The sequence below is a fragment of the Pseudomicrostroma glucosiphilum genome (genome assembly GCF_003144135.1).
Source record: "Pseudomicrostroma glucosiphilum strain MCA 4718 unplaced genomic scaffold BCV69scaffold_1, whole genome shotgun sequence".
NCBI classification, from domain to species: domain Eukaryota; kingdom Fungi; phylum Basidiomycota; class Exobasidiomycetes; order Microstromatales; family Microstromataceae; genus Microstroma; species Microstroma glucosiphilum.
The window spans coordinates 1714271-1741187 of NW_020289913.1; the positions used below are offsets into that span (position 1 = coordinate 1714271).

The 26917-nt window shown below is 56.5% G+C and overlaps 12 protein-coding genes across 12 annotated transcripts; 5 read left to right on the forward strand and 7 right to left on the reverse strand.

The window, feature by feature from the left end:
• Positions 1-436: 436 nt before the first annotated feature.
• On the reverse strand, positions 437-3768 carry BCV69DRAFT_21661 (hypothetical protein). The gene has a single exon (XM_025489788.1). The coding sequence runs from the start codon at positions 3687-3689 to the stop codon at positions 675-677; it is 3015 nt and encodes a 1004-aa protein (XP_025351316.1). The 5' UTR covers positions 3690-3768; the 3' UTR covers positions 437-674.
• On the reverse strand, positions 3599-5594 carry BCV69DRAFT_21666 (hypothetical protein). Its single transcript, XM_025489790.1, has 2 exons — positions 3862-5594; positions 3599-3797 (listed from the first exon to the last, which is right to left on the reverse strand). The coding sequence occupies exons 1-2, from the start codon at positions 5156-5158 to the stop codon at positions 3754-3756; spliced, it is 1341 nt and encodes a 446-aa protein (XP_025351317.1). The 5' UTR covers positions 5159-5594; the 3' UTR covers positions 3599-3753.
• On the reverse strand, positions 5163-6595 carry BCV69DRAFT_21653 (hypothetical protein). Its single transcript, XM_025489787.1, has 2 exons — positions 6353-6595; positions 5163-6272 (listed from the first exon to the last, which is right to left on the reverse strand). The coding sequence occupies exons 1-2, from the start codon at positions 6455-6457 to the stop codon at positions 5310-5312; spliced, it is 1068 nt and encodes a 355-aa protein (XP_025351318.1). The 5' UTR covers positions 6458-6595; the 3' UTR covers positions 5163-5309.
• Positions 6596-8247: 1652 nt separating this feature from the next.
• BCV69DRAFT_240309 (hypothetical protein) lies at positions 8248-12618 on the forward strand (the record flags this gene model as incomplete). The annotated part of the gene is made up of 1 exon (XM_025489996.1): positions 8248-12618. A coding segment is annotated over one exon (4371 nt), but the record flags the coding sequence as incomplete, so codon positions are not given.
• A 280-nt stretch (positions 12619-12898) lies between these two features.
• Positions 12899-13957, reverse strand: BCV69DRAFT_280057 (hypothetical protein). Its single transcript, XM_025491471.1, has one exon. The coding sequence runs from the start codon at positions 13791-13793 to the stop codon at positions 13347-13349; it is 447 nt and encodes a 148-aa protein (XP_025351320.1). The 5' UTR covers positions 13794-13957; the 3' UTR covers positions 12899-13346.
• On the forward strand, positions 12919-13357 carry BCV69DRAFT_280058 (hypothetical protein). The gene has a single exon (XM_025491472.1). It carries the CDS (start codon positions 13032-13034, stop codon positions 13224-13226), a length of 195 nt encoding a protein of 64 aa, XP_025351321.1. The 5' UTR covers positions 12919-13031; the 3' UTR covers positions 13227-13357.
• A 714-nt stretch (positions 13958-14671) lies between the features above and the next one.
• Positions 14672-16024, forward strand: BCV69DRAFT_244504 (hypothetical protein; the record flags this gene model as incomplete). The annotated part of the gene is made up of 3 exons (XM_025490113.1): positions 14672-14905; positions 14985-15138; positions 15225-16024. 3 exons carry the CDS (start codon positions 14672-14674, stop codon positions 16022-16024), a joined length of 1188 nt encoding a protein of 395 aa, XP_025351322.1.
• A 351-nt stretch (positions 16025-16375) lies between these two features.
• On the reverse strand, positions 16376-21383 carry BCV69DRAFT_280060 (hypothetical protein). The gene has a single exon (XM_025491473.1). The coding sequence runs from the start codon at positions 21299-21301 to the stop codon at positions 16439-16441; it is 4863 nt and encodes a 1620-aa protein (XP_025351323.1). The 5' UTR covers positions 21302-21383; the 3' UTR covers positions 16376-16438.
• Positions 21384-21523: 140 nt separating this feature from the next.
• Positions 21524-22566, forward strand: BCV69DRAFT_280061 (TBCA-domain-containing protein). Its single transcript, XM_025491474.1, has 4 exons — positions 21524-21606; positions 21684-21789; positions 21898-21984; positions 22061-22566. Exons 1-4 carry the CDS (start codon positions 21548-21550, stop codon positions 22160-22162), a joined length of 354 nt encoding a protein of 117 aa, XP_025351324.1. The 5' UTR covers positions 21524-21547; the 3' UTR covers positions 22163-22566.
• On the reverse strand, positions 22060-23182 carry BCV69DRAFT_280063 (putative QCR9-ubiquinol--cytochrome-c reductase subunit 9). Its single transcript, XM_025491475.1, has 3 exons — positions 23086-23182; positions 22823-22910; positions 22060-22473 (listed from the first exon to the last, which is right to left on the reverse strand). The coding sequence occupies exons 1-3, from the start codon at positions 23136-23138 to the stop codon at positions 22423-22425; spliced, it is 192 nt and encodes a 63-aa protein (XP_025351325.1). The 5' UTR covers positions 23139-23182; the 3' UTR covers positions 22060-22422.
• Positions 23183-23559: 377 nt separating this feature from the next.
• Positions 23560-26208, forward strand: BCV69DRAFT_292023 (hypothetical protein; the record flags this gene model as incomplete). Its single annotated transcript, XM_025493776.1, has 1 exon — positions 23560-26208. One exon carries the CDS (start codon positions 23560-23562, stop codon positions 26206-26208), a length of 2649 nt encoding a protein of 882 aa, XP_025351326.1.
• Positions 26209-26357: 149 nt separating this feature from the next.
• On the reverse strand, positions 26358-26904 carry BCV69DRAFT_296458 (hypothetical protein; the record flags this gene model as incomplete). Its single annotated transcript, XM_025494012.1, has 4 exons — positions 26358-26448; positions 26526-26542; positions 26648-26809; positions 26896-26904. The coding sequence occupies 4 exons, from the start codon at positions 26902-26904 to the stop codon at positions 26358-26360; spliced, it is 279 nt and encodes a 92-aa protein (XP_025351327.1).
• Between the last annotated feature and the right edge of the window lie 13 nt (positions 26905-26917).

The window sequence follows — 26917 nt, forward strand, 5'->3', positions numbered from 1 at the left end:
CACACCAAGAGTGGTGTGCCACGGTCGATGCGCTCACCTTCCGACCAGGCTGCAGCATCGAAGCAACTCTGGCATGTCGCGACGTATCCGACAACTTCCGGACCAAAGGCACTGCACCTTCTTCGAGTCGCCTAGGTCCAGATTCCTCCTCGGAGGGAGTGACATCTGCCACCCAACACTCATAGTCACGGGAGCGCATATTGAAGCTGATCTGATGGGAGTTTCGGGGATCACAAAGGATGGACGAAGTGAGGGAGACGGGCTGCCCTTTCTCTTTTCTGATCGGTTATGTACTGCCTATCTTATCCGAAATAAGCATTGTCTCTTCATTTCACATGTGTGTCCAGTACCATTTGTCGAGCCCTCATCGCAGCTTGATCCTCCTGCGCACGCTCGGTTCGCCAGGTTAGCAAGCAAGTGCAGACAGGCGCGTTTGGACCTCTTTGACAAGTGACACGCGATTTGGATGGAACAAGCAAAGATAGAAGTTGAGGGCGCGGCCGATGCAGATGAGGTTGTGACATGGGAGTATTGTGAGCATGGAACTCCTGTCACAAGTAGATCAGATTGCCGGAAGATCGAAGTCCTGCAACACAATGCGCCTATCAGCAAGAGATGCAGGAAGCAAGAGAGACAGGGGGACATAGCTTCGCTTCTTCTCAATCTGAGACAAGCTAATTCTCCCTCGTACCGCTTCCACCGCTTGTCCCGCCAGGTGAAAAATAACCTCTGCCTTTCCCTTCTGCCTCGAGCCACTTTCTAAAAGCGTGACGCTTGTCCGGAGTCCAATCTTGCGGGTCTTGCGAAGTCGCAATACTAATATCCGATGGGGCGCCTCCTCCTCCTCCTCTGAGGATCCGAGCACCTGTCAAGCCCAGGCCCGCGCTCATGTCTGGACCGGCGCCGGCGGCGGCGGCGGCACTGCTGCTGCTGCTTCGGGGAAAGGCTGCAGAGGGTGGAGATTTGGAGGCCTCGACAATATCCTGCAAGAGACTAGTGGTAGATTGATTGAGGCCCAAGCCAAGCCCGCGTCCTAGATCGTGCAGACGGCTGGTCTGTGGACTCATAGTCTCATTACCGGCTGCATTTGGAGTCAGCACGAGAGTCGAAGAGGAGTAGACTGCCGTAGAAGGATCGGGTGACTGGGCAAGAACCCCCACCTGGTCTTTTGTGCTCTGAATTGCCGGTTTGTGCACTCCGCCAAATCTCTCTCTGAGGCCACGAAGAGAAGTAGCTCTCATAGAGGGCGAGGCTTTCGGCGATACGGCCTCTGGGCCATGAGATGGTACCGACTGCTTCTCGTCTGTTCTTGCAACGCTCCGCAAGGCTTTACTGCCTTTCACAGCCTGCACTCGAGAACGAGTGGCACTCCGAAGACTGTCAAGCGAAGACTTAGTGAATGCCGGGGAGTTGGATCTGGAGTCCTTACTGTGTTCAGATGCCGCAGAGCCATCCTTTCGCCCGCCTTTGAATCCATAGCAGCTATTTGTGGAGCTCCTATGCGTCAGACTTGACGTACGGGGTTGGCTTTGCGTTGCGTCCAGGGACGGAAGCTTCTCGTACTCCTCGCCAGACAGCCGGCCCGTTGATCTTTCTCTATCATAGTCTTCCTCCGCATCCGCGTGAATGGAGCCTCGAGCCGATCTGAATTCCTCATTGGCATCAGTGCAAGTACAGGAGGCTCTTGACGCCGCACGTCTCCGCCCTTTACCGCTGAAGATACCGCCACCGCTCAGAGGCTCATCGGGCAGACTCTCGTAACTTGCAGGGGCTGCTAGACATGGAGCGGGGCCGGCAGCAGCTGATGCGGATCGTGATCGCGGCTGTGCTTGCTGTACCTGACGAGGAGCGCTGCTTTCTTCAATTGCTGCGTTCGCTGCAGACGGGAGTAGCTCTTCTGGCAAAGGGGTTGCCTGAAGCTTGGTCCTGGCCGTTGTGGGCGATGCGGTCGGCTCTGCTTGCATTTGTCCTGCTTCGCTTGATCCGCGTTGCCTCGCCCCTCTGCCTTTCGTCGTGCGCCTACCTCCGTCCTTTCTTATGATATCAAGCAGTCGCGATCCCTTGACAACAGGCTTAACAACAACAGCACCTTTCGCAGAGTCTCTATCGCTTGCGCCTGCAGTACCCAAGCTGTCCGCCCTCACCGGCGACTGGCCATGGCCATCGCTGCCAATCTGCATGGCGGCAGCTAGACCTGGGCTAGCCAGCGTATCGCTGGGCTCGCTGCTGCGACGACCAGAGACGGCACTGGCTGCTTTCACGATCTTTCTGCCGAGCCAGCTCGTGGGGGTAGTAATGGGTGCCGCAGCGGTAGCAGCTGCCGACGCCGCGGGTGGATTCAGACTACAGTGGGCACTGCTGGATTGCTGACCATCGATGGGCACAGAGGGAAATTGCCCGAGCAGCTCCACTGTGTCTTCAGCCGGAGAGGAGGCGCGATTGGAAGATTCGAGCCTCCTGTCAGGCGTGAATAGCGAACTATGGCGCGAGGTTTCGATGCCAGCATGCGTAGCTGAGAGCATGTCCTTCAGTCGAGGTTGGTCCACTGTGGCACTGTCAACAGAGCGCCGGTCGCCGCTCTCAGTGCTCTTCTTGTTGCCTAAATTACGCAGCGGCAGCACTGACGATGCTTGGCAGTCATCCGAAGAAGACCGTCGAGCGGCAGGGCAAGCCGCAGAAATCTCGCTGTCGATGATCGATTCGTGGACGGAAGGCGTGACCGAGCTGAAGTGAGAGCGAGGCAAATAAGTCTGCGAGTGCGGCGGCATTGAATCGACTTGAGATGAAGGCTTCGTCCTATGCTCGGAAGAGGTGCGAATGCCGCCACCCTCCTCCTCGTCCTCGACCTGCAGGCCGATTCCCGGCTCCGTACTAGCAGAAATATCCACAAGCTCGCCAGGCCGATTCGGGCTTCTCCCAAGCGCCAGATCTCGACTGAGATCAGAGCGCAGCTGAAAGCCAGCATTTGAGTCAGACAGGTCCCAATTGGAAGTCGAAGAGCTCCACCGAGACTGTACCATTCGTCCAAGATCAGCAGTAGATGGTGAGGCAGCTGAAACACTCATCTCAGCTGCTTCTTCCCTGCTGGACGCTTTTCTGTGAGCTGACTGTAGGAGATCCGAGCTGCTGCGACTGCGCGCTCTGCGTGAGAATGGAGAAGCGCTTGAGGTTGAGAGCCACGTTTTCCTAGGCCATAGCCGAGGAGAATTTTCCTGGACACAGGCCTTAGAGTCAGGAGAGGCAAGATTGGCAGAGAAAGACTGGCCAGTGGCAGAACCTAGAGCGCTCTTGATCATCGAGGTCAGCACAGTCGTAGCGGGCGGCGTGGGTTGCACTTTCTGGCTTGACCTTAAAGGGGGCGCACAGTCTGAATGTGAAGATGGGTGTGACTCTGTCTGAGATGGTGATGCGCCTCGTAGCGGAGTACTCGGGACATTGATGCGTGATTCTCCGGAAGACGTCCTGTGATCCTCGTCCATAGCCAGCCCCTCAGCTCGCTCGAGTCTCTCACCCACCTCATGATCGTCACTATTCACCTCCTTCGCCTCGCCATCAGCTTCGCTTCGTTCAACCTCCTCAGAGATGCGCCCAAGGGAAGATCGGTTCTTGCTAGCAGGCTGTTCATCCTCACTACTCGAAGACCACGTACAATCCTCTCCAATCTGCTGAGCATGAGCATCTTCTGCCATTTCCTCGGCGAGCTGTACTAGGCGGACCTTCTCGTTGGGTCTGAGCACGAGGAACTCCCCGCTGCTATCGAGCAAGTGACGGGGGATGACTGGAGAGAGGCGGATGATCTTTTCGTTGTGTCAAGTGCTGCACAATGGCAAGTGTGGTGGTGGGTCGCTCAGAGAGACTCACCGTCTCCGTGAGAGCCTAACGCATCAAGACGAGGCGAAGATGACACAGAGTTTGTGGGACTGTGGCTTCGATGGGCATTCCAGTCACTCGTAAGCATGTGTTCAGGCTCTGCATCTGAGGACGACCGAGTCCGGTCTTCTTCCGACATGATGACCTCCTTCGAAAGAGAAGTCGACTGTGAGGGTCGCAAGTGGTCGATGGTGTAGCCACGCAAATTGCGCGAGACACCTAGACTGCTGCCCTCTAGGTCCGCAGAGGTAGAGTGAAGGAACACACCAGCAGTGACTAAGCTCTCATCCTGATCAGATCGCCGTCGACTCTCCTCTTGGCTGTAACCGATGCTTGAACTGTCGCGAAACGGAGCTTCCTGAGAGATTGGCCAGCTATTATCAGGCAACAGCTCGTCTCCCCTCGGATCCGAGTCTTTGGTCAGGATCCTGCTCGCATCCTCATGAGTAGTCGTAGATGAGGTGCTAGAGCCACCACTAGAGCCGCTGCTGGCGAGTGCCATGAAGTTGGCTACCTTTGCGGTGACTCCATTCTGATCCTTCTTGGGTTGCGCCTGTGAAGGCCAGAACGCACGACTGTTCCTATTCCTTTGACGCAACGAGACGCTCGTACTTCGAGGCTTGCGAGTACTATGCACGCGTGCACGTCCACTGCTGGGACTCTGTCCATACTTGTGATGACTATAATCGGCCTGTCTTGTGATTCTGTTAGAAGCGCGAAGGAGAGACCTTGACAAGTTGATCCTGTCGGTGCCGCCGAGAGCCTCTTCCAGCGCAGTGCGAGCTGCTTTGACAGCTACATCTGCCTGTATGATCGCCTCAAGCGCCAAGAAGAGACTTTGCTCCTTGCGCTGTCTCGGCGAGGTAGCATCGCTTGAGGATGAAGATGATCCGCCTACATCCTCGTAGCTTCCACTGGCCGCCCTTTCGACAGTGTCAGGCTCGACGCCGTCTCTGTCATCATCGAATGTTGCAATGTTGACAGTGGCTGCCCTGCTCCAGTGCACTTGAGGAGGGTCAGAGGACAAGGGCCCAGTCTCACAGGGCCTTTGCGCAGTGGTGCTGCGAACGTTGTCCGAGCGGAGTGGCTGCACAGCAGGCGCGGCTGGCAGTGGTCGCTCCGGAGGAGATAGCGGGGTAGGAACATCGAGGCTTGAGCGGGTGCGAACAGAGGACGGGGATCCGCTGAGCATGGCACAAGGATGAGTGGACTGGGGAGGAGGAGCAGGAGAGAGTCGAAGAGGGCCTGGAAGACAGGGGAAGTTGATCCCTTCGAATTGCTCTGCCATTCGCTGCTTCCCCTCGTCCACGCATTGATTGCTGCCGGTGCCTGGCCCGCCGGACCTGTTTTGCTCTGACGATGTCCACGCCAGGAACGGTGGCGCGAAGATGAAAGGTACCACCCCGCTCCCCACTATACAGCCGCACCGCGCTGCTCATTTACACCTCGAGAGTCTCGCCTACTTCAAGGTCTACCACTCTGCCCGCCAGCTCGCCAAAAAGCTGTTGGAGCATCTTCTGTGCCTCATCGGCTTGCATCTCCTTGCGACTAATGACACGAGCGACGAGACCTTTGGCAGTCTTCCTCTCGTCGTGAGTGCGTACCACAATCGTTGGCGAGTAGTGTTCTGTCTTTGACTTCGGAGTATATTCGGACGAGTAGCAGCACAAGACTGCCGTTTCGAAGCCTAGAGCTACTGGGCCGGTCAGAAGGCGCAGTAGCGGTAGGGTCTGTTCGTCGAAGGAAGTGACCAACAAACGATGGTGTGCTTTGCTGAGCCAAGAAGGGAGGGACGTTTGGAGCGTACCATGGGGAGAGTACACTATTGAGGAGAAGGTCGAGTCAGGCCCATCAGATTGCCACAGGATGGCAAGACCGCTGTGTAGATCACCCCATGCTGAAAATAGCCCTTCTTTGGCAGGCAAGCGGACAATGCGGATGCCTGCGGGGAGAGCTGTCTGAGCCTTCGCAAAGAAGTCCTCTCCCTCGCCGACTACTGGTAGCAGGAAGATTCGATATCTGTCCTTCTCGACACCAGCTTTCTGGAAGAGGGATAGGACTGCTTTGCGAGACTGCTGCGTACAGAAGAGGTGAAGAGGGTCGTCTCCTTCGGTACGGTCGGGCATCTCGAGGAGGGACTGAGGGTGGGCATGATCTGTGAATGGATGTGAAATCAGAATTCCGTCAATCCTTCCACTGCCACCCCCACCGTGAGCCTTTGTCCGCTCCTCTTCAGTGGCATATTCGACGCGTTCCTGGCCTGCCTTCTCAAGTGCCTCATGAGCTAGTGCTTGTGAGAGGGACGAGAGCGTGGGGTAGGCAGAGGCGATGTTTCGTGACTGAGAGGAAAAGGAAGAATGAAAGTCGATCTGCTCGGAGTCGCTCAACCACGGATCGATCAGCTGGGAGTGTGAGGAGGAGGTCCTGCTATGTCAGCTTCGCGCTGCAACGCACTTGGGCGGCTCAGGCGAAGGCTACTGACCAGATTGTAAGTCTTTGCTCTTGTCGCACTCTGAACGTCAAGGAAAGGCAATTGAACGAGCCATGTCGTGTCACCATTCAATCTTCTCAGTATCGCCTTGGTCATCAAAGGCAACGTGGACGACTTTTAGGGTCAAGGATGTATTGTCCGCAGGAACGGAACGACGCGTTGCTTGGTGCACGGCCCAGGGGCTCGGCTCCTGAGATCTTGATAGAGGAAGGAGCGGATGATGACAGCCGTCAAGGAAGCGGAATCTAGTGGCCGGATTGAGGAGGAAATTTCTGCCGTTGCGCCATCGTTTGTGCTGAGAGAAAAACAGGGTCTAGTGCGGTGCTGTATAGGGGGAGTGCACTGAGCGAGTGAGTGTACACAGCAGCTCTGTCAGCATCCCTCGGCTGGCTGGCTGGCTGGCTGGCTGGCTGCTTTGCTAGGCGATGTCCAGGCTCCTGGCGAGTGGCTCAGGATGGGTTTGGTCTCGGTTGGAGCGGGGCGCACAAACAGAAGCCGAGGATGTTGACTTCGTGGGCCGATGGCCGCTGAAGCTGCATCACGGGGAATGCTGGCTGTTCTGGCGCGAGGGCGGTGCGCGAGTCAGCTTGGCCAGGCGTCGATGTTGTCTTGCCCTGTGGCTGCAGGGCTGGCTGCCTCTGCTTCCGGGCCGCGCGCCTCGGCCACTGTCCCACAGGCGCCCCGCCCCGGACATGGCCCTGCCAGGGTCGTGGCTGCTGATCCTGGCCGCTGAATTTGGCAAAGGCAGGCGGCAGCAGCAGCAGCAGCAGCAGCCTCCCGCTTCCTGACACTTGCACACCCTCGCACCACACACACACACCCACACACGCCCGCACTCCTCTGCCGCCCGCCCGCCCCTTTGCACCACCCATCCAAGCAGGCGGTGATCATTTCCACTTCGCCATCCTCACCCAACCCCCCCGTCGCTACCATCCATCCTCTCTACCTCCGTCGCACTTGGTCTCCTCGTACCTAAGATCATTGCTTCTCCTACGTGGGAATCGGACTTCAGATCCCTACACTTTCTTTTCATCACCCCCCCCTCTACGCAACCCTGCTCTTTTTCCGCCCGGCCTTCGAGCGAGAGAGCGAGAGAGCAGAGCCATTTGCGACTTTCCTGTATCCGGTGGCAGAGGAGATCTATATACATCTACACACACAGCTCTCTAGCTGGCAGAGAATCTGGAATCCACACACACACACAAGTCCTCTCTATATTTGCGCACTATCACGACCGTCCCCACTCACACTTGGGACTTGACACGCATCGGCAACATCTGGCCTCGATCAACCGATGAAGTAAAAAAAGAAGCTGTACAATACCTCCATTCTCTCATTCCTCCCCGCACAACACAAGCATTCCTTCCCTCTTTCTCCCCCCTGCTCACAATCTCAAGAGGACTAAAGTCGAGAGAGAGACTCACACCCGACTCGACTAGTCGCCCTTCATGCCGCCCAACATGAACCCCTTTGAGCCTGACCAGCCTCATGACGCTAGTCAGGCCTACCGCCCCTCTCCGGGCGGCCAGCGCTCTTCGACGCAGGCACCACAACAACATCCCACGTCTTCGCGCCCACCGCAACCCTTTCTCGGGTCATACCCTACCTACACCGGCAGTGGCAACCCTCAAGGGTCTGCTGGTAACAGTGCAGGGCCACCTCAGCCACCTACAACACAACATCAACAGCAGCAGCAGCAGCCCCGAGGAGGCGTCTCCTTTCAGATGCCACCGCCTAGAAGTCAGCCGCAACGTGCACCCAATTCCCGCGACTCTGTCAAGCAGGAGCTTCTGGGTGGAAGCGACAAGTACTCACCCGGCGAGACACCAGGCAGTCGGGGGGTGCCTGAGCTCCTCTCAGGGGGCGGCAGTAGTGGTGGCGCGGGTAGCAACCTCGATCCCGAGGCTGGCTTCTCCAACAACAACAACTTCAAGCGAAAGAAGTCGCTGGTGAGACCTGACCGAGAGCGTATGGACCCAAACCATAGGCAATGGTACTATCGGAACCATGCTGCCCAATTGGACATGGTCGACGCCTCCGGCAGGCCCTCACACCACATCGGCTACATGCCCTCAACGACTGGTCATCTTCCTCAGCATGGTGCTGCCTTTCCAGGCTATGGCATCAATCACATGCAAGGACCAGGAGGCGGTATCAGCGGCCTAGGTATGGTGCAACCTGCAGACGCAGGAAGGCCAAACAACATGCCACCCGGAGGTCTGGGCAGGGCACCGCCTCCTGGAGCGCCTGGTTTGAGGCGAGGCAAGTCGATACTGGGTCGGGAGGAGGATCAGGTCGAGACCGGTATCAACTTCTTGAAACGTGGTGTTTCGCTTAAGCGGACAAAGTCCCAAGCTAGTGGTCATCGCAAAGAGTTGCCGCGTGATTGGGCAGCGGCAGGGCAGGAGAAGCCCAGCCGGATGGCCAACATTGCACCGGGTCCTGTGGGACCGTGGATGATCTACTGCTACGCCCTCACCATCTGCTGCGTCGGTCCTTGTCTGGGCATCTTCGGCATCAAGACACCCGAGCAGCAGAGAGCTTGGAGAGAAAAGATTGGTCTCTTGTCGATCATCGTCACCGCCATGGCCGGTGTTGGTTTCATCACCTTTGGATTCACCCAGGCGGTTTGTGACACTGCACAGACACGGTACGAGGTCACCAACATCGACAATGGATCCATGGTCTTCTACGGGTATGATTACGACTTGAACAACTTCTACCATCCCCAAGTAGGCTCCTTTGCCGCTGGAACCGAGTGGCAGCAGCTCAACCCGGTCTACTCTGAACCTTTCTCATCGGGGAAACAGGATGGATCTCTTATTGCTCAAAGGACCGGTGGCGCATGTACTGGCCTGATCCTGAACAGTGGAGACAAGTCTGAGGCTACTCAGTACTTTCCATGTCAGATGACCTATCTCAATGGTACCAGGGCCTACCGCAATGCGACCATGTGTCACAGTGCTGATTCTGCCAACAAGATTCTCCTTGGACAAGCAGGTTTCCCTCTGGGCGGTCCGGTCTACTATACCTGGGAGCAGGTCGAAGACAAGACTCGTAACTTCCTCGTGTGGAAGGGAGCCGTCATTGATGCCGGTCGTCTGGCTCTTCTATACACCAACAATCTCACCTACCCTGCCCTCTTTGACACACTCAAGACACGGTCGGAACAGTGGTCCGGTCGAGACGTCACAGCTGCTGTCTTCCGCTCTCAGCAAGACACCGTCTTTGACTGTCTGGACCAGATTGCTCGGGTTGGCTTCGTCGATTCTGAGTCGATTGGTTGTGTCGCTTCACAGGTCGAACTCTACGTTGCCCTCGTCGTCATTCTGGGTGTCGTCGGTATCAAGTTCATCATGGCCGTCATCTTTGGTTGGTTCTTGAGCTGGAGGTTAGGCAATTACGGCAATGAGTCTCGTGCTCAAAGGAAGAAGCGTGCAGCCGAGATCGAAGACTGGTCCGACAACATCTACAGGCCTGCTCCAGCTGCATACAGGCCTAACGTCAGGAAGCACCGCTCATTCCTACCCAAGACCTCGCGTTTCTCCACGGCTGCACCTCTGAAGAATCTGCCGCCCCGAGCTGCCTATTCCGAGAAGGGTGGCAATGGAAGCAGCGGCGCTCGCTCGCCTGCCCCTCGAGGTGGTAGGGTCGGCGTTGGTTCGCCAGTGGGAGGGTCACCTCCAGGCTCGCCTTCACTCCGCGGTGTTCGCTCCAGTACCTCACTCGTCAACACTGTCAACAATGCCGACCGAATGATGCCGTCCTTCAGTCATGGATCAAGACGTAGCTCAATGTCGCACGACCCCATGATTGGCGCAATGGGAGCCTGCCCATGGCCCCTCGACAATGTCGTTCCTCAGCCTCCCTCGGACTACATGCCGTACCACTTCCCCCTGGCCTACAGCTTGTGTCTGGTTACTGCCTATTCGGAGTCGTTCGAGGGTCTTCGTACTACCCTCGACTCGCTAGCCACTACCGACTACCCTAACTCTCACAAGGTGATCTTGGTGATTGCTGACGGTATCGTCAAGGGAGCCGGCTCGGAGCTCAGTACCCCCGACATCTGTTTGAGCATGATGAAGGACTTTATTACGCCGCCGGAGGAGGTTGAAGGCAATTCGTACGTTGCCATCGCCGATGGTTACAAGCGCCACAATATGGCCAAGGTCTACGCCGGATTTTACGAGTACGATGACGAGACTGTCGAGCGATCGAAGCAGCAAAGGATCCCGATGGTCCTCGTTGCGAAGTGTGGTTCTCCACTCGAGGCCGACGGCGCCAAGCCCGGTAACCGAGGTAAGCGTGATTCCCAAGTCCTACTCATGGCTTTCTTGCAGAAGGTCATGTTCGACGAAAGGATGACTGCCTTCGAGTACGACTTCTTCAATGCCCTTTGGAGAGTTACTGGAGTGTCTCCCGATCACTACGAGATTATCTTGATGGTTGACGCAGACACAAAGGTCTTCCCCGACTCCCTCACCCGCATGGTTGCCTGCATGGTTGAAGATCCCGAGATCATGGGTCTGTGTGGAGAGACCAAGATCGCCAACAAGAGTGAGACATGGGTGACCATGATTCAGGTCTTCGAGTACTACATCTCTCACCACCAGACCAAGGCATTCGAGGCCTGCTTCGGTGGTGTCACCTGTCTTCCCGGATGTTTCTCCGCTTACCGTATCAAGGCTCCTAAAGGTGCTGCCGGCTACTGGGTCCCCATCTTGGCTAACCCAGACATTGTCGAGCACTACTCGGAGAACGTCGTTGACACACTACACAAGAAGAATCTGCTCCTTCTCGGTGAAGATCGTTTCCTGACAACGCTCATGCTCAAGACCTTCCCCAAGAGGAAGATGATGTTCGTGCCCCAAGCCGTTTGCAAGACAGTCGTGCCCGATACCTTCCGAGTCCTGCTATCTCAGCGTCGACGATGGATCAACTCGACAGTCCACAATTTGGCCGAGCTGGTCATGGTCAATGATCTCTGCGGTACCTTCTGCTTCTCGATGAGGTTTGTCGTCTTTATGGAACTGTCTGGTACCCTAGTCCTACCCGCTGCCATCGCTTTCACTCTCTACGTCGTAGTCTCAGCCGTTGTCGACGGTATCCAGGGCAAGCCTATCCAGTCGATTCCTCTGATTCTGCTTGCCCTCATCTTGGGTCTTCCTGGTATCTTGATTATCGTCACTTCCCGCAAGATCGCCTACGTCGGATGGATGGGTGTCTACTTGATCTCCCTCCCCATCTGGAACTTCGTTCTACCGGCGTACGCCTTTTGGCACATGGACGACTTCTCTTGGGGTGCAACCCGTATTGTTCAAGGTGATGCAAAGGGCGACCATGGCGATGCCGAGGGCAAATTCGACCCTTCCAACATTGTCATGAAGAGGTGGGTCGAATTCGAACGTGACCGACGCCTTGCCGCTGGTATCCAAAGCCGAGACTCGACCTACGATGTCCTGCACATCGGTTCTCCGGACAGGCAGGCCGGTTCCTCCAGGTACAGCTTCGTTTCGAGCTCAGTGACTGGGCACAGTGAAGGAGGTCCCAATGGCGGTCAGACTGAGCGCTTGTTGAGCTCGCTTGGCTCTCACTCTGCTGCAATGGAGTCTGAGAGTGGTCACGGCAGGGTCGTCTCTGGCGGCATTCCCGGCGCTCGAGCTCGCATGGACGCTGTCCCATTGCTATCGCTTCCTGCGCCGCTCGGTGACCCAGGAGGAGCCAACAAGGGTATTCCTGCTGCTCAAGGCTCCGTCTTTGTCACACGATCGACAAGAGATACAAGCCCGACGCCGCTATCCAACCGACAGCAGTACGAACTCTTCTCCAATGTGATGGACGAGGAACACCAGCCTATGATGGCTCATGGTGCGAATGGTTCCAACCGCTCTTCGCCAGACCAAGACCAGCGTCGACCGATGCACGAGATCAACAGGGCAGACATTGCAGCGCATTTGAACTCGGATTCTGAACATCGCTCCTCGTATGGCGCTCCGCCTATGCCGCCCTCTTTGTCCGGCCACGGAGCATCAAGACCGCGAGAGAATGCTCCTCGGGAGCTGACAGCGCCGTCCCAAGACGCTTTCGTCTCCTCGCCCTCTTCGTACGCCCCTTCGTCGCAGTCATCACATCAACGCGGCTTCTCACTGGTTGACGATGGACCGACGGGCGCGGCACCGAGGGTTGTACAGAGGGGAGCCAGGAGGACAAGCACGGCTGACAATGGAGGGCCAGGTGGACCCACCAGCGCATCTGGAGCTGGCTCGCGCTTCTCGAGGAGTACAGCGGCGGACCATGGCAACGGTTCAGTGCCTGCTTCTTCTGCTGGTGGACACTCGAGCAATCCTTTCCACCGTTGAAAGCTGAAGCTTAAGTTAAGACCCCCTGTGGGTGAGGCTGAGGCCAAGGCCATTCCTGCAGCAACAGCAAACGCAAACATTTCCTTCCCATGACGATGACAAGCAACGAAACATCCATCTATTCCCTCAAGTTTCCTCATATGCAACGAACATTACCTCCATCCACTACAGACTATTATTCCACTTGGCCTTCGGACGACACGCACACAAAGACTAGGGCGTACTTGTTCGTTTCGTCTTCCAGCCGTCAAGAAGTTTTCCTTGTTCTTTTTTGCCCTCTCCTGGTTTCACAGTTCACGGTCTCTATCTATATGCTACAAGACTCCTCCCTTTTCCCCTTCCTACCCGTGTTTCTTCTTAGCCTTTTCGCCCCCCCATTACTATCTCCCCTTTTCACCCTTGTCCATTCTTTGCGCACCCGCCCCCGCACCCACATTTTTCCTCCTCGCCGCTTCTTCATCTTGGACCCTACCTATCACCTACCCGCCCGCTCAGCGCGCCTTTGATATCTCTCTCTCCCGTGTTCTTCCCTGGCTTGTATTCCCCTCAACCCTGACCCCCACCCCCACTACCAGTGGGGTTGCAATCTCATCTTTGCATTGCCCCCCGCCTTTGCCCGATTTGAGCTACTTGTCGTGGATTGCTAGATTAGTCTGTAGCACTTTTGTGCCCTGGCAAGGATTAGGAGGGTCAGAGCTAGTCCAAGGCGGTCGCGGGTGAGTGGGAAGGACAGCGTTGAGACGCGCAGGCCTGCGTGACTCTGACCCCACGCGCGTCTGCCTCGCCTCGCAAAGCCTACACTTCTCGCCTTTGCGGGTCGGTCCTGCTGCTGACGTTGAGTGAGCTGGGCCCGCTCCTGTTGCACTCCATGGGGCCAGGCAGAGGTCACCGATTTGGATATGAGGAGCAATGACGAGCGAAGTCCACCTCCTTCTCCACTGGCCCCCCGCCAGGAGTCGATGCTTAGTGCGCCATGGTGCCTCTCTCTCTCTCTTTTGGCGGTGCGAGTGGAAGGAAACGCGCCCGCCAAGACCCGCCCGCTTGCGCCTCCTTGTTCCCCCGATCTTGCACATGCGAGGCGAGGCCAAAGCATACACTTAGTCTACCACCACGCTCCGCCACGCCAAGAATTGGGAAAAAGGCTGGATGGAGGAGGAGGAGGCTTGTTGTGGGTGATGTGTCATGCATGCTGGATGTCCTTCTATCCCTCTGTGCTTACCTGGTGGGGTGAGGTGCAGGTGGTTTTAGTCTTGGCTACAAGAGGTGCTGGTGCCAAGGGAGGACAGAGCGGAGCACTAAGGGTAGCCAAGAAAGCGCGCCAAGACAATTCAACCAGGACCGGTGCAGGGTGCAGACTCCACCAACCAAAGCAGCATCAGCAGCAGAAGTGCAATGGGATTGGGTCCTATCCTCGTCCTTGCCATGATCCCACTCCTTCCAAACCTCTCCTCACCGGCACAATAGGCGGACATGTCTGGCGAGAGCGGGAGCCAAGAATTATACCCCCTGAGATAGGAGCAGCACAGAAACGACGACGGAATGTTAGACGCCTTCCCCTGAGGTTCCAGTCTCGGACTCGCCCCTCTCATCCCCTGGCTAGACGGCGAAGACGATGCTTGGTGGCCAAGCTGCCAATTGCTTTTCGGACCCAACATCTTCGGCGATATTACCTGCTGTCTCTACCTGCCTCCGACGAGATTGGATGATGTCGATGTTGACTGACCGCTTGCCTGACTTGCCTCGCTCCTCTTAACACTGCCACTCCCCTCTCCTTCGTTCAGGTCATTCGTACACATCACTCTTTTCCTCACCATCCTTCTCTACGTTCCAATCCCTTTCATTCTTTGCCACCGTCACCCTTCACCTATCCTCTGCTTGACACCTTCTTCACTTGCTCCTTCTCATTAAATCTTGCATACCCAGCAGCAACTTCACACATCTACCAGCCAGCATGTCCTCCCTCCGCACCCTCTTGACTCTTACCTCTCTGCTAGCCGCCACCGGCGTCTCGGCGCAGAATATTTCTGGAGCCCCTACAGGTAATCCCTCTGCTGCCAGCGGCCAGACTTTCAATGAGCCCACCAGCTCTTGGACTCAGTGGCAGGCTAAGCCCACATACGCTTATACGGACCTGCCTGATCAGTACCTCGGTACCACTGGCAATCCTGACTCGAATGGCTATGTGGTGAGTAGACCTGACAGCCTGTATGCCAAACAACAATGGCAATTGACACATCGCCGCGCTGTGTCTTGATCCTCAATAGCCACCTCAAGAGGGTTACAATCGATGTCTTCAAGGAGACGGCTCGTGGAACTCCAACTCTTCTTGTCAGACTGCCTGGATCAACTCAGTCGATGACTTCTGTCTCTGGGGACCCCCAGGAGAGGGAGAGGAAGTCGGATCGTTTGAGAGGAAAGGTGAGTTTTTCCTCTGGTCTACAGACGTGGGAAATCTTTGAGCCACAGTTGCTGACATTAATCCTCGCTTTTTTCCTTGACCGCAGCCGTCGCTTACTGCACCAAGCCTACGCACGGAACCCGTCTGATTCCCGATGGTACCCTCACTGGTGTGCACTTTGTCGCTACCTCGGACTATGTACAGGTGACTGGTCTGGGAGACTTTACTACAATGGGGTACGTCGACGGTGACGCTGGTGGAGAGATGGATCCTCACGGTGAGGACGACCGTTCAAATCCCATCGGAGGAGTCGTCTACACGACGGCTCAGCCAGACCGTGAGGGTCAGGCCACCTTTGTACGAGAATGGACAAACTTCATGTCCTTTGACCGATTCTGCTTTCGAGCCTGCTGGGGTGAGCTAGCCCGACTACAGTGTCAGCACATCTACGACGTTCTTGGATGCAACTTTAACATCCCAGCTAATTACTCCGAGGGATTCGAAGACTGCACTGGTGAAATTGCTATGCTGCAAGGAATTTACTCTACCCGTGGTTCCACTTCGACCTTTCAACAAGGAGACGCAACTACACCTCAACCTCACCCTGCTCCGTCTTCTTCGTGCAAGAGCGTCTCGTCGGTAGGAAATGGTGGTGTTCTACTAGCCACCTACTCTTCGTCTGCTACTAGCATGTCTACAGCTTCACGATCCTCTAGCGTCAGCGGAGTGGATGCCGCCGCCAGTCGATCTACCTCGACCGCCGCCGGATCTGCTTCTTCGACGGCTTCCTCTGCTGGATCTGGATCCGCATCCACAAATACTTCTGCAGCATCGTCCGCTTACACTGCCGGATCTGCCCTTGTGCTCCTTGCAGCTGTAGGTGTCGCAATGGTCACACTGCTTTAAGCGCCCCTCCCTGCAAAGGCAAAAGGAACAATACTTTTTCAATTTCGCTCGAGCTGACTGCGTAGCAGTGAGCAGTGCAGTCCACTTCTCTTTCCATAGTCCCCACAGACTCAAGGCACTCATTGCCATTCTCTCCTACGCTCGAATCTTCTGCTTTGCCTTGCTTCGCATTCCATGTCTCTAGCCACGCCGTGCCTTTAGGACTGTATATAAAGAAACACACAAGAACCTTATCTTTTTTCGCCCCTCATTCTCGTCTCCTTTCTTATCATCGAGACACAATGAATCTCTTTCAAACTCACTGAATGGCAGCCTAAGCTCAGCTTTTTCAAGCGCAGCAGGATGAGTGGACTCACGCTTGAGAAGGAGTGACATTGCAAAGATGCGAAGGAGAGCTCTTCATCCATTAGCCCATCACTTGCCGCCTTTCTTCTTGTTCTTCTTTTTCTTCTTCTTACCACCACCGCCGCCGCCACCACCACCAGGCCCAGATGTAGCAGAAGCAGGAGCATTTCCGTCAGGAGCTGCAGTGGCATTCTTTGTGTCCTCTGCCTCCCCTGCGCCTTCCTCTTCCTCACCCGCATCCGCATCGTCTGCCCCGCCGTCACCGTCACCGTCACCGTCACCCTCTGCCCCGGCCTCGGCCTCGGCCGCGACCTCCACCTTCGGCCCTACGTCCGCCCCGGTAGCAGACTGGGTCACGCTCGTAGCAGCGACCTCGGCCTTTGCAGCATCGTTCGAGCCAAGATCGATGCCCAAGCCTAGACCGACGCCAGCGGCGGCGGCATCGTTGCTCTTCTCAGCTTCTTCCGGCTGTTCCGCCGAAGTCGTACTTGCCTCACCGACGGGTCCATCTGACGGAGGAGCCACTTCCTCTTTTACTGCCGCCTCCGACGCAGGTGCCGATGCAGGAACTTGCGCCTGCTGCTGACCTGCAGCCTCGTTCTCGGACGTCGTCTCGGCCGGGTCAGCCGTGGCGGGAGGCTCACTAGCTACAACAGGAGCTGCCGATGGTTCCGTCGTCGCTGTAGAAGGCTTCACAGGCGAGCGTTCCTCTAAAGTGGCGGTCCGGCTATCTTTGGGCGGAGTAGGCGGCGGTGGCACCTCCTTGTCCTGACTCGCCTTTGCACTGATGCTTGTCGCTGCCGATACCTCCGTCTTGCCAGCGGCAGAGTCAGCAATTGCTGGACCCTCGGGAGGTGCCGAAGCTTCGGCCACCGGGGTCGCAACAACGGTAGGTTGAGCTGCAGCACTGGTAGCAGAGGGAGCAGCGGCAGCCCTCTTCCTAGCCGCCTCCGCTAGACGCTGTTGCAGCGTCATCCTTGGACCTCGAGTCGGTGTGCTGACGCCCGACGTCGTAGGAGTGAGCGACGGTGATGGTGCGGGTGAGGGCAAGGGAGGTACAGGAGATGATGGGAGCGCAGAGGCGACAGTTGCGTTCTCAGTAGGAGCAGCAGCAACTTGAGTAGGGACCTCAGCTGCGACTCCTCCTGCACCTCCTGCAGGAGGCAGAGAAGGAGATGGCAATGCAGCGGGTTCTGCTGTGGATGTCTGCGAAGCGCCTTCTGCCTTCGAAGCTTCGCTCGCTGCGAGCTGCTCGGTCGCTTGAGCGTTGCCTGTAGCCTCGGACACCGGAGGCTCGTGCGCCGGTAGTGTATCTTGTGACACCCTGCTGCGTGCAGTCTCCAGATTTTCACCGATCGCAGGACCGTCTGAGGTGACCTTTGTCTCATGTTCAGCGCTTGCTGCACTTGCCTGTGCCGCTTGCGTCGGTGCGACTGGCTCAGCCACCACTTGCGCAGTCTCTCCATTGGTTTCTTGGGCCGTTTGCCCTTCGACTTCTACGCCGGAGCCCTGCTGAGCCAAATGACCACCGAGAACTTCAGGTACAGGTGGCGGCAGGGAGACGACATCAATGGAGCCACGCTGCGATCCCGAAGTGTCAAGATCGCCCCGCGGCAGGGCTTGAATGCCCATTCTAGGCGTACCAAGGGGACTCCCCGGACCCGGGGAGCCAGGAAGCTGGTGCATGGACTGCTGAGGTGTTCCAGCTCCTTTTCTTGCAAAAGAGAACTTGCTACGGTACGGGGCAGGACCTGATCGCGGGGTACCGGTACCGTCACCCGTGACTGTCTGCGTCATAGGGACACTCCCTGCCTTAGCCGGGGTCGCAGGGCTCTCTGCTGGTGCAGGAGTGGGCGCGGCTGGTGCATTCATAGGAACTTTGGACGCCACGATGGCTCGCAGGGAATCTGCGTCCCATTTGGCACCCCTCAGAGAGCCTAGCCTCTGATCTAGCTGCTCGACGTCTTCCTTCATTCTCCGTTGGCAGGCATCGCCGCCATCCCTGGTCACTTCGACCTTGGCGAACTCTGCGCCCACCCGCTTCACGATAGCGTCCAACACCTGAGTAAAGACGCTCTCGACCACGCTTTCTTGGAGGTACTTCGAGAGCACTTTGTGAAGAGTGGTAGTTTCTTTGATCAGATCAGAGACAGGCTTTGACGGTGCGACGCCTTCCGCATCGGCGGGCGAGATTGGGGCATTCCAATTTGTAGCAGACAAGCCTCGGCAATGCACGCTGAGTCTGTCACCCATGATAGCGACGAGCTTGGCGTGAATCTCGTATTGATGTTCCCTGAAATCCCTCTTAAGCTTGTCGAATTCGACAAGCATGATAGCTTGCCGCTCATCGGGGAGATGTCGCCGGACACATTCCCGCAGGTATGGGATCAGATGAATAAAGAGGGAAAGCGATTGCGAAGCAAGGGCGAGATGCTTGGCGGTGATGTTCTTGAGACCCGCCGATCGCATTGCACCAGCTCCAAGGACTACTTGGCAAGTGCGAGAGTTGAACTGCTTCAAGAATTCGACCACTCGACTCATGATCTCGGTGGTTCCGACCTTTTCAAAATTGACGACTGTTTGCATGTACTCTTGTGTTAGTGCAAGGACGCGCAGAGTCGCAGGCACCATGTAATAAGACTTCTCGTCGCCATCGAGGGTGCCGTTGCTGGTCTCTGAAGGGAACACAAGTGTCTTGGCAGAAGGAGCAGTCTCAGACTGGTCGGTGTCAGCGACCTCATCGGCTTTTTCTGCGGTTTCGCCGATCCACTCGACCGGGTCCTCTGTTGCGGCGGCTACCAGCGTCTTGAGAACCTTGACACTATCGACTGACACATCAACCTGGGCCCAAATCTCCTCTTCTACCCATCTTGCGGCCTGCTCGAGCCTGATCCGGTGGAAGTACCGAAGCCACTCCTTGGCTTGGTTCAGCAGCGTCGATCGAAGCGGGACAAGCTTACGTGAAGCGACGCTTGACTCCCGTTCCTTTACAAGTGAGACCCTTTCTGTCCGCTCGGCGAACTCGGTCAGAGGCGTGAAGACACCTAGGAACTGGGCCAGATCCATTTGAGCATGAGTAGAGGCCCGTAATGAGATGAGTCTGGCAACGAGGATATGAGCCACCTCCACGCTGGCTTGTAGTTGAGAATTGAAGAGGGCCGGTAGAGCGAACGGTACCCCGATGGGCATGACGTAGTCTATCTCGTCCACATCCGTACCGTTTGTCTCCGAGAGAGCGGCCTTGCTCTGTCTGGCAATAGAGTCGAGAATCTCAAGGATTCCCCTCTCTTGCCTCTCCACCCTATGGACTCCATCCTCCAGTCCTTGGCACACCTTCCTCAGCAGTGGATCAAATTCTTCGGGACCCATCTCTCGCAGGCGGCGAGCAGCTATTGCTCCAGCTTCACCCGATCTCGACTCTCCGCGCCCAGTTGCGGCCACATCGTCGTCTAGCAAATCGAACAAAGCTGTCAAGACCGAGTCTTCTGTTGGCGAGGGTAGAGAGACCTCCAGGGCGACTCGTATCGAAGCTAGAGCCAGCGGACGGTACGAGCTTGTTAGAGCCTTTTCGAGGCCTTGAGTTCTGGTGAGGCTCTCAAGCAGCGGCTGAATCCGGGTTCGTACAGACGAAGCTGTATCGTTCATTGCAGAACCTGAGCGCGGATCCAGATCAGCATGCAGTACGCTCGACAACTCAGCCTCTAGAGAGGTCGTGATTGACGCCTTGAGATCTTCGAGCTCCGGTGCGAGAGCAAGAATAGCTGGGACCTTCGACAGATCGAGGTCCTCTGAGTCCATGTCTTGATCATCGTGCTGGACAAATGATGAGACCATAGATGCCTGCTCTTCGTCCTCCTCAGTACCTTGTGCCTCTTGTCGAGGAATTTTGAACCTGCCGTCTTTGGGAGCTAGCTCTCTCTGCAAGCTCTCAATGACCAGCAGAGCTTCATCGTACTCTCCCTGGCCAACCATGAGCTCTGCCATACGCTTACCCTCGCACCAGCCCTTTATCCTCTCAACGGCCTGCATCTGCTTGACAATCCCTCTCCGTTCGTCTTGCTTCCTCACTATCCTGAGCCCTGTCTTGACCTGGTTGTCCGATATCGAGATGAGGTCGGATCGCAGCGTTCGGATGAGAGAGAGGCACGAGGTAGACGAGTGAGCCAGGTCTTGCAGAGCCCCAAGAGCTGAAAAGAAGGATCCAGACCGGGTCGCAATCTCATGGAGGAGATGCTGTTCGACGAGATCCGAATAATGTGACAGCTTCTCGACGTGATCTCCTGCTATCACTGGCCCACTTTGCTCCCCGGAGGTTCCGGCTTTTGCATTAGCACTTCCATACCTCTCCGTCACTATGTCAAACGTATATGGGTTGCCGAGATTGAAGTCGTCGTCAAAGAAGACTTGGGGAACTGCACTGATAGGCGGCAGCTTGCTTTTGCTGCCTTCGCCTTCTTGAGACCGATCTGGGAGATCGGCTCGGCTTTCTGAATCTTCGTCTCTGGAAGTCTTTGCCTTACCCCTACTGCCGAGGTCGCGGTTTCGGGTATACCTTTCCCACTCGGCACTGACCTCATCTACGTATGACTGTACGCTCTGCTTGGGTGGCCGCGAGATCTCAGCATCTTTGTGAGCAGGCAGGGCCGCCCACCTACTCGAGTTGGGATCAATGGCATGTTGCTTCTTCCTCGGATTGTTCAAGACAGTCGAGATGCCATTGAACCCATTCAACAAGCTGGAAGATGAGGCTGCTGATGATGAAGAAGCGACGGCATTGGCACTTAGACCCAGTGACGACAGATTGAGGGAGGAATAGTTGGCCGACGCGAGGCCGCCCAGGCCGAGGCGAGATGTCGTCTGGGCAACCGAGGACACGACTGACTCTGTATCGGATCCGGGTGAGTCTGGCCGGTTGATGCTTGGAACCGCCATGATGTCTCGGCGCCAGAGACGCTAACAACGAGAGGGCGTATGATGTCGATGAGCGCAAGTGATGTTGGTATGCGACGCTGAGGGAGGGAAGCGTGTGTGGGAAGTGTTGGATCCACTTGGCCTCGGGCGGAGTCGATGCGCCTCCGCTCACCTTCCGAGCTTCGGTTGCTCCTGTTCCTTTGCTCGCCCTCGATCTTCTCTCGCTCCTGATAGACCACAGAGCTCATATACCCCTACGCTGCAACCATGGGAGACGAGGTAGCCATCAAGCGTCAGCTGAACATCAAAACAGGCGTAGTCAAACGGTCAGTGGGGCTCTTGTTGATTCGGCGAGACGAAGTGTGGCTCTGGAAGCTCATTGTTCCGCTCTTCCTTCACATAGTCTGACAAAGGAGACTGGCATGTACGTAAAGGAAGCTCAAGAGCAGCAGACTAAGCTGGACAAGGCGACAGCAGAAGGTCAAGATGAGTGGGATGTGAAAAATCAGGTGAGTCGAAAGAAGAGCTTGCGCTCGCCCCGAAATTGTAGACGAAGTGGACCGTCGGCTGATACGAAGGCGAGTCCTGCTCTGACCCTCTGTCTGGCGCACGTACAGCAACGAATCCTTCAAGATTGCGCTCAGATGATTCCAGACAGTCAAAGGAGGCTGGAAGCCGCTGTAGAGGATCTGGAGATCTACTTGGTAAGTCACGAGAGAAGCACGAAAGCAGGAAGAAAGTATCTCTGACGCTCCAATATCACACTATTGCGCATTGCAGGAGGGGCTCGACTCGGACTTGGTAGAGTCAGAGGAGGCAAAGGGAGCTCAAGAGGCAGTCAAGCTGGCAAAGGCCTCATCATCAACCGACGCGGCTGCTTGAGCTTCAGCAGAGGAGTCAGGGATGGATAAGGCGGGATGAGTTGTGGATGTACGCAGCAGTAGGTCTTTCGCCAGGGCTCCAAGGAGTACAGTCCATTGTCAATCATACCACGAACAGTAGCATGCTGTGGACCAAGAACGCATGGTTTTGCGGAGTCTTCGCTTCGATAGGTACGACAAGAGCTACCTCAGACCCGGCAGTCCCTCTGACTCCCCTGATTTTGGGCTACCTCGGCAAAGTCCCCTCGAGCCATCGCATCTTTACTCTTCCGCTTGAGAACTGATCTTGTCTCGAATGTCCTTCCATTGCTTCTGTGAGAGTGAGGGAGCCACGGAAGGATCAGCAGAAGTCGTCAGTCATCGAGTTGCTCCGTCGTCTCCTCTTGCAATTTGAGCCTCTCAGACTGATCTCGGCTGACTCCCTCGGCATGAGCAGCCAGTGAACCTTGCATGTATCGAGAGCTCCTCCTACCGCTCGTCCTGACCCTCGCACATGCTGCTCTGCTTGTGTCAGCGTACCAGCCCACCATGGGCACCTGCCACCAGCGGCTGGGCCGGAGCTTTGTTGTCTCCGCCAGCCTCGTCAAGGAGTCCAACTGATGGCGCTGATTCCAAATACACTTTCCCTCGATCTTCGCTTGCAAGACCCATTGACACTCACTCCAGCGTTGTGGTTGTCCCAGAGCTTGGTTGCTAGTGTGTCGAAGGCCAATCCGAAGGCGAAAGCTCCGGTGAAGACAGTTCCGACGCTATGAGGGGACGCAATTGAGGACATTGATAACAGATTCGAGCAGAAGGCAGCAGAGCGGCAGGGGAGCAATGGAGAAAGGCAAGAAATGAGACAGATCAGCAGACGGCTCGTGTTTGGTACCTCGCCGTCAATCCTTCCTCGCAGCTCTGTCCAGCTCTCTTTCGTCTACGTACAAGATTGAATTCCTCTTGAACACAGCCTGGTACAGCGCCTGAGAGAGACCCATTGTTGCTACGATGACGAGAGGCGATGAAGCGAGGTATATACGAGCGGGTTAGGAAGATGTAGGGTGAATCGTGGATCGGGAATAGTAGGAGCCGTCCAACTGGGATTCGAAATCGGCGGCCGAGCGGGCGGGCGGACGGATGGGCGGCGTGGGCTGGGCTGGGTGATGCGCGCGCGATGCAGGGCCACTGTCACTTGCTTCCCTTGGCCACTCCCGCCATGGCCCCCTTTCCGTAGAGGGTCGTAGCTCGAGCCCGGCAGGGCCGGCATCGCTCTCGGATCGCGGCCGAGAGGAGCAGATAGGAGCAAAGTGAAGACGCAATAGGAGCAGGCCGAAGCTCAGACTTACCTATATCTCAGGAGCTTTGTTTGTTCTGAGATCTACATGTCCGACAATATTGATCTCACCTCGCCCTAGCAGTATGAAGCGCGTGTCGAATCTCTTCTCTAGCGACCAGAGCCGCCGGCCAGCATCAGCATTGTTGCGAGCCCCAAATGAGGAGGCAGTTACTTCGCAGCAGCGACATTCCACCGGCCAGTGGCTGCAGGGCAACATCGCCAGCTATGACTCGACCCTATCTTCCGTCTCGCAGCCCGGGGTCAGTGGAGTTCTCGGCCGTGATGCTGCAGCGTCATCCCAGCAGCAGCAAGAGCAGGCATGGATAGCCAGCGGTCGGGAGCCTACTTCCCTTCCGGCGAGTAGACCGAGCCCGCCAAATCGTGCTCACACCGCTGATGATAGACCAGCTCACGCCTTCACGAACACGCCCACACTGGGGCCTAACACTGTGGCATTCCCACATGAGAGGGCCGACCTTGCGGCCCACCAGATGGGGCTGACTCTACCAAATAGACCCGCATCTGTGCAGAGCCTCATCAGTGCAGCACCTCTAGAGAACGGTCTCCATGCTACATCCAGGCCTGTCACCCCTAATGCTAACCAGAACATCGAGCGAGCCGACCTGCACAAGCTGCTGAAGTCCATAGGAGCCCTATTGATCAACTTTGACGAGTATCGCTCTCTGCAAGCTCAATTGTCAAAGGTGGAAAAAGCCCTCGGGATAGGCTGTGCAGACCTGGCTAAGAACAAGACAATGCAGCGCAACCCTTCGACTGCCCTTGCACTGGCGGGGAACAGCTTTGCTGCACAGCACGAGGTGAGCGGTCGCTACGCCAAGGCAGTACAGAAGGAGTACGACACCCTCAATGAAGCCTGCGCAAAGCATTTCAAGACGATCGCCAAGGAGGAGAAGAATCTCGACGACTTTGCCGCAATCACAGAAGACAAGATCAAGAAGGCCCAATTTGGGTACGAGAGGGGCACGCGAAAGGCCACTACCAACGCTCGAACACTGGCAGATGCCCACGAGAAGTACATTTCAACCATCTCAGCCCTCGCTAGCGCTACCACTGCGGCGAGAGATACTCATGCTACAGCCATGGCTGGCAAGAGTCATGCCGTCAGTCTGCGAGTTGCAAGTACCCTGGGAGGCATTGCTGACTCTTCGTTCCGAGCTCACTGCGACTCTGTTCGATGCACAGGCGTTGTCGTTGGCCCATTGGCAGCAGCCCTCAACTTTTGTGTCAGCGAGGCAATGCCTTTGCAGCCACCCATACCGCTGACTGAAGACGAAAGAGATCCTTCAAGCACATTGGCGGCAGAGGAAGCACGGAATTCTGAGCCAATAGCGCGAGAGCTGGTGGTGCAGGGTCAGAATCCCAGCTCGAGTGACAAGAAGGACGGCTTCGTTGCCAGGGAGCAATCGTCTGGTGCTGCCTCTCTATCTGCAAGGCAGGGTAACGGCAATCCTCAAGATCGCAGCATGAGACGTCCTCCTTCGTATCGCAGCATGGCTGGAGCTCCCGTGGAGACTCCTGACACAGCGCACCTGACTTCTCGATCTATTCCGTTCCAAGCTCACCACGCAGCACCACCTGATCCAGCGCCCAACGAGCAGGGAAGCCACCTGCCGTTACCGTCGGCATCTCGACCTGCTCGGGCCGGCAGTCGCGCTCCTTCTCCGACGTTACCAGCTCGACAGACGGAGATCGATCGATCCGTGTCAGGCGGCCACAACTGGCCCGATGGAAGCTATCCTTCCAGCGCCAAAGGCAGCCATACGAGCTCGGAGAGTCAGTATACCGCGAATCAGCCACAGACCCCCGTCACGGCACAAGAGCGTTACGAGCCTGACGACCGGGTTTCGCCCAAGCCTTCGCATAAGGCGGCGGAGATACCGACTCTCCCGCGCAGTACTGTCGCACCGAATCTTGATCGTCGACGCTCCCTCTGGGAGCAAGAGCGCGAGCAACAGGAGAGCAGAGAGAGGGAAGCGGCGCTGGAGCGACGCGCCAGGGAAGCAGAGGACCGGCTGAGATTCCTCGAGCGGGCCACTTCCCCACCGGCATCCAATCAGAAGTCCAAGCCTTCTACCCTCTCGTCTTCGCCGCTGCCACAAGGATCGCAGGACTACTTCGCCTTGCAGACTCAAGAGGAGGAAAGACAAATACAAGGGCTGCGACAGGGTTCTCGAAGCCCCACTGTCTCCAGGACTCTATCAAACGGGACCACGGCGTCTGAGATGTCCTTTGTCGCCAGGATGAAGTCTCGGTACCAGCTGGAGAAGGAGTCGCAGAGAGCTAACGCTCTGCGCACGAGGAACGATGAGGGAAGCCAGCAGCAAGATGAGCGACGCACCAGCATGTCGCCAACACAGAGTATCCGTGGTCCGCAAGCTGAAACCGTAACACGCCCTCGACCCGGCCTGTTGCCTCGACTAAGCTCTCCGGCTCCTTTACGTCCTGTGTCATCCTCTTATCCTCGTCCGGATGGTCGCCAGTTGTCTAGTGTCAGGCGCACCAGCTATCAGACGACATCCGCGACGACGCCCCGCAAGCCTGCGCCTAGACGAGACGAGGAGAGCCCGTATGGAGAATCGACACGCAAGAGCCAGAGCAATGCTCTCGAGGAATTGCTGGCGCAAGAGGAGTTCAATAACGATGATGCTTTTGAGGGAGGAGGCAGAAGTCGCGTGAGCTTCAGAAGGGGCTCGCCCTCAATTGTTCAGTGACCCAACGCCGAAGTGTAGTGGAATGAGTGATGAATCGTGCCTATCATGCTGATTGAGTGGAGAAATGCTATACTATACAGTGCGGACCATAGCTCGTCGTCGCCTTGCCTCTCTTCGTTCGTGTCCGCCTCTCCTTGCCTAAAGACTCGCTAGGCCGTATCCACTGCAGCGCTGTCCACCTGTGATGTTCCGCCTGGAGCATTCGTCCGCTTCGTCGCTGCGGGTGCGTTTCCCCGGAATCTGCAAAGGTGTATGAAATGAGAACAGAAGTCAGAGGCTGAAGCCTATCAAGTTTGCTGAGACCAACTTGAGCTCACCTTTTCCTCATGTCGAGCTGAAGGTCCAGCCAGAGGAAGAATGGTCAGCCTCGTATGACCCTAACCTAGCCGCTTCCGCTCTTCCGCTCCGCCGTTCTTTCCCTCTCTTGGGCAACACTCACCATTCCCCTCTTACAAGCGACATAGCTCTTGTAGATGTTCTGACATTCTAGCGGTAGCGACTCCTTCTCGTTGCGTAGACAATCCTGGGCGGACTTTCCTTGCTCTTGCACGCAAGGGGAGGCGAGGAGACAGGAGGCGAGGTCGTCCCGGATCGATTGACACTGGCAGCACGGGGGTTGGGAGAAGAAGGGACATAGCATTAGTCGCTGTAGCGCTCAATAAGTCTGGGGAGACCTTCAGAGCTCACCGAATTCATCCTTTGAGCGAGC

Coding starts and splice junctions, on each gene's coding strand:
- BCV69DRAFT_21661 (XM_025489788.1), bottom strand. CDS start 3,689: ATGGCAGAAGATGCTCATGCTCAGCAGATTGGAGAGGATTGTACGTGG.
- BCV69DRAFT_21666 (XM_025489790.1), bottom strand. CDS start 5,158: ATGGCAGAGCAATTCGAAGGGATCAACTTCCCCTGTCTTCCAGGCCCT. Junction 3,798..3,861: donor GTTAGGCTCTCACGGAGACG/GTGAGTCTCTCT, acceptor CACAACGAAAAG/ATCATCCGCCTCTCTCCAGT.
- BCV69DRAFT_21653 (XM_025489787.1), bottom strand. CDS start 6,457: ATGACCAAGGCGATACTGAGAAGATTGAATGGTGACACGACATGGCTC. Junction 6,273..6,352: donor GAGCAAAGACTTACAATCTG/GTCAGTAGCCTT, acceptor TCACACTCCCAG/CTGATCGATCCGTGGTTGAG.
- BCV69DRAFT_280058 (XM_025491472.1), top strand. CDS start 13,032: ATGCTACAAGACTCCTCCCTTTTCCCCTTCCTACCCGTGTTTCTTCTT.
- BCV69DRAFT_280057 (XM_025491471.1), bottom strand. CDS start 13,793: ATGTGCAAGATCGGGGGAACAAGGAGGCGCAAGCGGGCGGGTCTTGGC.
- BCV69DRAFT_280060 (XM_025491473.1), bottom strand. CDS start 21,301: ATGGCGGTTCCAAGCATCAACCGGCCAGACTCACCCGGATCCGATACA.
- BCV69DRAFT_280061 (XM_025491474.1), top strand. CDS start 21,548: ATGGGAGACGAGGTAGCCATCAAGCGTCAGCTGAACATCAAAACAGGC. Junction 21,607..21,683: donor AAAACAGGCGTAGTCAAACG/GTCAGTGGGGCT, acceptor TCCTTCACATAG/TCTGACAAAGGAGACTGGCA. Junction 21,985..22,060: donor AGGATCTGGAGATCTACTTG/GTAAGTCACGAG, acceptor TGCGCATTGCAG/GAGGGGCTCGACTCGGACTT.
- BCV69DRAFT_280063 (XM_025491475.1), bottom strand. CDS start 23,138: ATGGGTCTCTCTCAGGCGCTGTACCAGGCTGTGTTCAAGAGGAATTCA. Junction 22,911..23,085: donor TTCAAGAGGAATTCAATCTT/GTACGTAGACGA, acceptor GTCCCCTCATAG/CGTCGGAACTGTCTTCACCG. Junction 22,474..22,822: donor GGGACAACCACAACGCTGGA/GTGAGTGTCAAT, acceptor TCACTCTCACAG/AAGCAATGGAAGGACATTCG.